General features: G+C 39.7%; 1 protein-coding gene across 2 annotated transcripts in view; it reads right to left on the bottom strand.

Moving 5' to 3' along the window:
• Window positions 1-1,708: 1,708 nt before the first annotated feature.
• Window positions 1,709-9,340, bottom strand: part of CARMIL1 (capping protein regulator and myosin 1 linker 1) — a 475,715-nt gene continuing 468,083 nt past the window's right edge. For both annotated transcript variants that reach the window (XM_073631176.1, XM_073631177.1), the window contains 2 exons: window positions 5,502-5,642; window positions 1,709-2,747 (listed from right to left, as the gene is read on the bottom strand). In XM_073631176.1, the coding sequence (XP_073487277.1) occupies window positions 2,584-2,747; window positions 5,502-5,642 (305 nt within the window). In that variant the 3' untranslated portion in view covers window positions 1,709-2,583. The remainder of the gene's footprint in view (window positions 2,748-5,501; window positions 5,643-9,340) is intronic.

Here is a 9,340-nt window from a genome sequence, read left to right as displayed (position 1 = left end):
AAGTGTCCTATGTGTCTGTCACAAAACCACTAAAAATAGCTGACTACTAGTAAAAAATAAAAAAATGCTATAAATCTTTCCCATAGTCTGTAGACGCAGTAACTTTTGCGCAAACCAATCAATATATGCTTATTGCGATTTTTTTTTACCAAAAATATGTAGAAGAATATATATTGGCCTAAACTGATGAAGAAATTAGTTTAAAAAAAATGTTTGGGGATATTTATTATAGCAAAAAGTAAAAAGTATTGTTTTTTTTTTTAAATTGTCGCTCTTTTTTTATTTATAGCACAAAAAATAAAAACCGCAGAGGTGATCAAACATCACCAAAAGAAAGCTCTATTTGTGGGAAAAAAAGGACACAAATTTTGTTTGGGTACAGCGTTTAACAACTGCGCAATTGTCAGTTAAAGTGGCGCAGTGCCAAATTGTAAAAAGTGCTCTGGTCAGGAAGGGGGTAAAATCTTCCGGGGCTGAAGCGGTTAAAACACATAGACCCTTAAAACGGTGGTGAACAATTGGTTGTGTAAAAAATTACCATTTCAGACGTTGACAAAATCTAGAGCAATACAATTCACTTTTGAACTATCTTCCTATCTCAAAATTTTTAGGAAAAATGGCCAAAACAAGATATTTGATAAGGCAGCTGTGCCAAAGCACTGTACATCTGGATATGTAGCAGGAAATGTACCTTACTTTAGAGAAAGCTCTAGTCCTTAGGGTTCCAGATCACAGACTAGCTATGACACAATAGCAGTTCCATCTAGAGGAAAAACCTCTGCAATCAACAACAACAATCCTTACTTGTGCAGAGGTGACTTGTAACTTTCAGGTGATATTACAAATAGGAATAAAATATACGATTCACTTGGCATAACTCGTGGTACACATTCCAATGAAAGCAATCTTTTGTAGTGGTTTCTGTAACTTACATTGTTGCATTGCTTCACAAGTTTACCATAAGCCCTGCAGTACAGGATGGCATGTGGCTATTAAAATACACAAACACTGATAGGGCTATTGTTTTTGCAATACTGTCTTCACGTTACCATGGTCCTTGAGCCCAAAAGGTATGCTCCTCATTATCCTTTAAACCTTAAAGAGGAGCTTCAGTCCCATAAAATTAAAAGTCAGCAGCTGCAAATACCGTAGCTGCTAACCTTTAATAAAAGGACACTTACCTGTCCAGGGATTCAGTGGAGTCTTCACCCAAGCTGATTCTTCAATGAGCTTCATGTCCAGGAGCCGGCATCTTAACTAAGGGAAACCAGAAGTGAAGCCTTGTGGCTTCACACTGCGCATATGCAAGCCGCGCTGTGCTTTGTGAGTGCTCCAGCAGTCTTCTAGGACCCGTGATGTGTCCCAGAACGCTGCGGGCGAAGGGGGGTGGGTAATCATGAACTTCCACTCGGAATCACTGTGATGATCAAAACCAGATACTCCCCTGACCCATAAATATGTACCAAATGGTAAAGAGGAAGGAAGAGAGGAAGCAAACAAGCAGAACTTCCCTTTTGGGTGAAGTTCCACTTTGACTTGGTTCTGCACCTAATTTAGGCAGAAACATATTTTGGTGTGGTGCTATGTATTATGTTGGTGGTGCTATGGTGTGGTGCTATGTATCATGTTGGTGCATGATAATAATGGTAAAAATTCTAACAATAATAAAGTAGCAAACGTTGGTACAAATAGGAATACACTGAAAGGCTAAAGTTGTAAAATTGTTTTATTGATACAAATATACATATGAATAAACCCCTGTAACCTGTAATATAAGTGAATATCTATGTTACTGTATTGTCAAAAAAATTTTTTTTTTCTTCATTTACAGCAGTTAGTAATTTCCTTTCAAAAATGGCATAATAGAAGCAAAACTTATATGTCAAAACGCAGGACGGCAGGACGTGTCATCTTCCATCATTAAAACAAATAATAACTAGAGTCAATGTAAATAGTTCTGCTGTTATTACATTATTGTATATCACCGGTCATTGTGTACAAGATGTGGGTCCATGCTTGTGCTTATTAATAAGTGCATGAATAGATATCTTTATGTACAAGCACAGGAAGGAGAAAAGATTCCTACCAGAGGATGTAAAAACATTTTCCAATCATCATATATATATATATATATGCATGTAAAGAGATATTTGTTTATATATATATATTTACCATTTATACAAATAATCATTAGTGTGCTCTGGTAATTACAATGTGCAATTGCTTACATAGAGAGACAGAAGAGACTTGACAGCTACAGCTCCATTTTGTATAAGTACATAAAATTAGTAACTGGCTTGACAATTTAGAGCTTACTCCGTAAAGCAGTGCAAAGAGAAATCTATATAACTCTGTAGTCAAATAAGGTTACGAGATTATCTCTGTTTCATTGATTTGTGCTACGATTGTTCTCTGCACAACCTTAGTAAATAAGAATGTCAACGTTGTGTACCATTGCTCAGGGAATGGACTACAACTACACTTGAAATCCCAGGACATACAAACAAATATGATAGTAAATCAACATGGAAGCTAAGAGTAAAAATGTATGGAGGGTTGAATGGCAATGTTGCAAACAGATGTTTAAATAAAAACAAACTCTTTTTCAACCTCCTCCCCAGAGTCACTGGACTTGCTTTGCTGGTGAGAGTCTTTGCTAGATGACCTTGATTTTCGCTCCTGCCCTTCAGCGGCAATCTGTCCATGATTTTTTTTTGGTGATGAGTCAGATGGAGTCACTGGTCGTGCTAATGAAAAAAAAAAAAAAAATAAGAAAAACACTTTATTAAAAGAACTCAAATAAATAGATCATATTAATTATTGCTCATTAAATAAAATGACACCAGATATAGCAGATGCAACCTGGGCTCTGTAATTTGCATGAAATCAGAATGGTGTTACCTTGCACTTCCAATATACTTGCCACTTTGAATAATGCTTTTGGGAGTGCCAAAGAAGCTAATGCAAGGGGCATTTTGTCCAGTCCATTATTGTGCCTTCATTGTAAGCACGATACAAAAGAGTTGCATTATACACATGTGCACTCATCACAGGCTATATGTTGATGTGAACAGCATAAAAAAGCATCAATCTATTGGTGGGCAGCCAGACACAAAGGCATTCAACTATTCTTCAAACAAAGTCAGTGCTATCCTCCTGCTTACAATATTTGAATTACATATATTTATATACACTATATTGTCAAAAATATTGGGCCACCTGCCTTTACATGAACTTTAATGGCATCCCAGTCTTAGTCCGTAGGTTTCAGTATTGAGTTGGCCCACTCTTTGCAGCTATAACTCTTCTGGGAAGGCTGTCCACAAGGTTTAGGTGTATGTCTATGGGAATGTTTGACCATTCTTCCAGAAGCACATTTGTGAGGTCAGGCACTGATGTTGAACGAGAAGGCCTAGTTCGCAGTCTCTGCTCTAATTCATCCCAAAGGTGTTCTATCGGGTTGAGGTCAGGGCTCTGTGCAGGCCAGTCAAGTTCCTCCACCCCAAACTTGCTCATCCATGTCTTTATGGACCTTGCTTTGTGCACTGATCCAAATCATTTGGTGGAGGGGGGATTATGGTGTGGGGTTGTTCTTCAGGGGTTGGACTTGGACCCTTAGTTCCAGTGAAGGGAACTCTTAATGCTTCAGCATATCAAGACATTTTAGACAATTTCATACTCCCAACTCTGTGGGAACAGTTTGGGGATGGCCCCGTCCTGTTCCAACATGACTGCACACCAGTGCACAAAGCAAGGTCCATAAAAGACATGGATGAGTTTGGGGTGGAGGAACTTGACTGGCCTGCACAGAGTCTTGACCTCCACAATAGAACACCTTTGGGATGAATTAGAGCAGAGACTGCGAGCCAGGCCTTCTCATCCACCATCAGTGCCTGACCTCATAAATGCGCTTCTGGAAGAATGATCAAACATTCTCATATACACACTCCTAAACCTTGTGGGCAGCCTTCCCAGAAGAGTTGAAGCTGTTATAGCTGCAAAGAGTGGGCCAACTCAATATTGAACCCTTCAAACTAAGACTGGGATGCCAATAAAGTTCATGTGTGTGTAAAGGCAAGCGTCCCAATACTTTTGTCAACATAGCATATATTTCAGGATACATTCGTTTTAGACTTTTTCTATATTTATCATACAGAAGGGCTCCTGTCCTTTACAATGTCTTTCATCACCATTATCAACTGAAAGCAATAAGGCATTGGATCAAAGTTTCCTAGCAACATGACAGTTATTTTTTAGCACAGAGGAAACAGATGCTTTCGCCCACCCCCAAAACACTCTGGTGCAAAACTGAAAATTACTAACACGGACTTTGTACATGAGTAACTTTATAATTGTTTAGTATAAAGGTTGTTTCAGTAATCCACTCTTTTTTTTTTTTTTTTTTACAGTTTCAGTGTCTTTAAGTTCTGGAATCGCAGTAATTTCAAAGCAAATAAATACATTTTCTAATAGATTGTTTCCTATACAAAATGCTTGTCTGTAATATACTTGAACCAGCCTTAAATCTCCCAAAACCCCTAGCTTTAGCAGCTGAACAGTTGTGGACAGATTCACAGTTTTCGTGCCAGCTGTAAAATTGGCACCCTCTACAATATTTGTACAGTTATACAATCATAGCTGTTAAAATCATTATACAAAACATTGCATGTATTTACAGCCAAGAAATACCTGAAGCTTACTCGTGTGTTTAAAGTGGGCAACACACTGTAATTCAGTGCTTAGTGCGCCACCATGTGCCTAAAAAGAATAATTCCAAAGACACATTTTGTTATCGGGTCAAAATGTAACTAACATGCTGCATGAATATAAAGGAATAAATAAGAGAAATAAAATACAATAACGTGGACTTATTCAGATATCTTTAAAAAAAATAGACGGCACAAAACAGTGACATGTGCGATGAACATTATCTATATCAATGCATACACTACTCCTCCATCATTGTACTGGAAAACAAAATTCAACCATAATCAAAATGAGCCCCCAAGCAGCAACATTGCAAGCAAACCAGAATTAGAGGATATGTTCACTCTTTTCAAAAAATTAATTACAGCTGGCATGAGAACTGTGAATCTGTCCACAACTGTTCAGCTGTACCTTTTTGCAGGTAAAAAAAAATGTGTATTTTTAAGAAAAAAAAATGTATTAGGGATCTCTAAAGCAATCTCAAGCTCCTGCAGACTGTCAGTGTAGCTGTCTGTCTGTAACCTGAATGCGGCAAAAAAATGGTAATTTACTTTCTTTTTCTATGATTTTAGAATGCACAACAAAATGAAAGCTGTTGTGTATACCCTAAACTGATTACGTACTCATATTTAGCATCTGTTTGATGTCAGCTCGAAGCTGTGGGTGACAAGGGAGTGAATGTTGCTTTTAAATCAAGTTTCAGCTACAGTAAACACACAATGCTTTGAACATTCAAGGGGAGTCTTTTGAAATGAATGTGAAGTCAAACAAAATAAAGATACTGTTCTCCTTACCTTCCTCTGTAACGGGTCGAGGAGATGGCTGTGGGCTGCTCTGGCCATCTCTGTCCTTTTCAGATGGGACCCTCTTCAGTGCTGAAGGCAGGACTGTAGTTTTGGGGGAACATGGCCCAGATGGAGAATCAGGAATGTCTTCTATTAATATGAAAAACACAAAAACACAGGTCATGTTGTGAATTATGGTTAAATCTGATGAGGAGAGGAGCAAACTCTACGGGTTCTTTCTTAGCATATAGATTTTTAAAAGGTACAGAAATATTGTCTGTCAAGCCTAAATATAACTAAGCTGATGCATTCTCACATCAGCACATCTGTATAGGTGCTTGTGCATGGATAGATTTGTTTATCCTACAACCAGAATTTTCATTATACCATATAATTCTTATTACCATGCAGAAAACCTAAGAGTACCCCCTCTAATGCAGGGCCTGGAGACAATGACATCAGTGGGAATGCTAAATGTACATTTAATTTTTCTGCCCATACACAGAAAAAGCACACAAATTCCCCTTTTTCCTATTATACAGTGCAGGGGGGTACCTTCAATGTATAACAAACAATAATTCATTATTTATTAAGGCAAAGTGAAGCAACGCAGAATGGCTAGCAGTTTCTTATTCTTCTGACCATTCAAAATAAATGGAGACCAAAGTCTACATGGAAGCATTACAACACTGACCTGAAAGTGATTCTTTCATATTTTTATTAAAATCTGTACCATACAAGTGTAGTTTTAAAGGAAAACTGCCAAACAAATACACGGTTAAAGCTCAGTTATAGCCAAAAGCATTTTTGTTTTTTTAAATACAGTGGGGAAATGTTAGAATCTGTCAGCGTTGCATAAATGGGGTGGTGGAGCACAAGTGGAAACCAGGAATTAACTAAACTAAAAGGAGCTGTAAAGTCGTATGCCCCGTACACACGGTCGGATTTTCCGATGGCAAACGTGTGATAGGACCTTGTTGTCGGAAATTCCGACCGTGTGTGGGCTCCATCACACATTTTCCATCGGATTTTCCGACACACAAAGTTTGAGAGCAGGCTATAAAATTTTCCGACAACAAAATCCGTTGTCGGAACTTGCGATCGTGTGTACACAAATCCGACACACAAAGTGCCACGCATGCTCAGAATAAATAAAGAGATGAAAGCTATTGGCTACTGCCCCGTTTACAGTCCCGACGTACGTGTTTTACATCACCGCGTTCTGAATGATCGGATTTTCCGACAACTTTGTGTGACCGTGTGTATGCAAGACAAGTTTGAGCCAACATCCGTCAGAACAAATCCTAGGATTTTGTTGTCGGAATGTCCGATCAATATCCGACCGTGTGTACGGGGCATTAGGGTTTTTCACCTTAATGCATTCTATGCATTAAGGTGAAAAACCTTCTGTGCTGCAGCTGCCCCCCAGGACCCCCTTTTTCTTACCTGAACCAGATCGTTCCAGCGTTGAGCATGAGCCCAGCAGCTCCAGACACTGTCTTGGTTCCTCACTGGCTCCTGCTGCTGTCAATCAAATCCAGTGACACAGGAGTCGGGGGCAGGCCCGAGTCCTGCAGTCTGTGTCAATGGACACAGACTCTGGAGTGCGACCGCACAGGTGCCCCCATGGAAATCGGCTCTCCGTGGGGGCAATCGCCGATGGGGAGGAGCCAGGAGCGCAGCTGGGGGACCCCAAAAAAGGAGGATCGGGACCGCTCTGTGCAAAACCCTTGCACAGAGCAGGTAGGTATGACGTTTGTTATTTAAAAAAAAAAAAAAACCTGAACCTTTACAAATCACTTTATAGTGGGTGTAAACCTATACATATACCCAATAAATTGACTGACCTCAGGTGATACATAGAGATAAAACAAATTCTCCCACATAAAGTTGTACCTCTTCTCTACATCTGTTCAAAGTCCAGAATTTATAAAGCTTGTCTGAGTGTTCAGAAAAAAGGGGGTAGAGAGCTGAAGTCACACTCTGTAGAGGTCAGTGAAGAGAGCCCTGACAGCTGATTGGAAGGAAGGGACACAACCCCTTCACACAGGAACAGAGGTGAGGCTGTCAATCAGCTGGAAGTCCCTCCCCTGTCACCATTTTTCTCCTGATGTCAGGAAAAATTGTCAGAAGGGATTCATGCTGATAGCAGCGGAACAAAGCAGTAGACAGAATTGACACTTAGTGGTCTTAATTGAGACACGTAAACATTATATAGGTATATGAGTGCATCAAGCCATAGGGCATGTGATGTACTTTTATAAATTTAGCCAAAGAAATATTCTCTATGTACTTAATCTACGTTTGTAGTTTTTTGCATTAATGTATTGATAAACTTATGAACCAAAATAACTGTCAACTACTTATAGACCCTTTAATTGTGACAAATAAAAAATAAAATCTGGACCAAACCCTATGGATTGACGCTCTCATCCATTTTCTTCATACAAATTACCCCACCCCTGTCTGGCTGCTACTTTCCTTGCTACTTCTTTTACAAACTTCCTAATAATTTGCACAAGAGCCAGCCACTTTTCCAGGAACAGATTTTTTTCTAGAATGATTTCTCCATTACATGCAAGGTCCATTTTAAATAGGCCAAAAAGTTTTTTTTTTGTGCTTACATGTAAAATCTATTTTTTTAAGTACATCACAGGACAAAGGCACTCTGATGTAAGGGGGCAGGAGGAGCTGGAGATCTGCACAATGAGCAGAAAGTATAAAGGGGCCTGCCTGGTGCTAAAAATAAAAGACTGCCAATGCTAAATCTGTCCCTTGATGGACCGTTTCTCATCAACCCCTAATTGGGAAAATAAACAATATACGGCCCACAACATTCTTGTGGAGATGAAACTTCTTAGCCTCACATCATGCCACATAGGTTTTCCAGGTCCTGTGATAAAAATTACAGGGGTTCTTTCCACACTGATCCTGTGAAGCAAATGCAGTAGAAGCTGTAACAGCAGAAAACCTAAAAACCAAGAGAACTGGTCCCACTCCTCCAACAGTTGACAGCCGTTGAAATCTACCTGCCAATTGTCTACTCCTGGGACATGGACTGCAAATAGAGTGGAAACATAGATCTTCTTGAGCTACTCAGCGTCTGGTGCCCGCTTGAAAAATGTATATATGCCAAAGCCTTACCATTTTCCAACTAAACTGTCACTGGATGGCCCTGTAACTGGTCTGACCAATGCAAGAGAACTAGAAGAATACCTCACTGTTCCAATAAATGGATAAGTTGCAACCTCCCCTGCAGGAGGCGATGTTTGAGCTGAAAGCAGCCTAGAACTCCAGAACTCCTCCCCAACCTGTTAAGCTGGTGACTGTCGCCAGCACCCTACAAGAAGGGGGAGAGAAAAGATTTTCTTGTCTCAAATCAAATCACTGGGTCAGACAACCATTAGTCCAAGAACCATAGCGTGTGGAGACAGAGAAATCCAAGAGTCCTCTTGTCCCATGTCAAACAACACATTCTGTTATAAAAGACTGCAATGGAACTGAATAAATAGAACTACCTCAAATTAGATATCCATCTTCCCCAATACTCTCATACAGAGACAAAACTAGAGAGATCTCATAACATTTTGAGAAACTTCACCAGATTTCCTAATGTGCAGCCCCTTCTGGAAGAAGCAACCGTGTCCAGAAACTGCTCCAAATATTTGTATCGCTGAGCTGGCATCAAGGTGATTTGAAGTGATTGAGTCAACTGCCAAAACTCCCTGAAGTGCATACTGCACATGAGAGCCATGTTGTGCTCCAGACGATGAACAAATTGCTCCCTGAGAAGTAGATTGTCTAGGTACACCCTGGACCCTCAAGGAGCCTGGAAATTAGCCCACAAC

This window comes from Aquarana catesbeiana, linkage group LG05 (genome assembly GCF_042186555.1).
Source record: "Aquarana catesbeiana isolate 2022-GZ linkage group LG05, ASM4218655v1, whole genome shotgun sequence".
Taxonomy (NCBI): Eukaryota; Metazoa; Chordata; class Amphibia; order Anura; family Ranidae; genus Aquarana; species Aquarana catesbeiana.
Note: the sequence above shows the minus strand (reverse complement) of the source record. Positions and strands in the feature narration are given on the sequence as shown.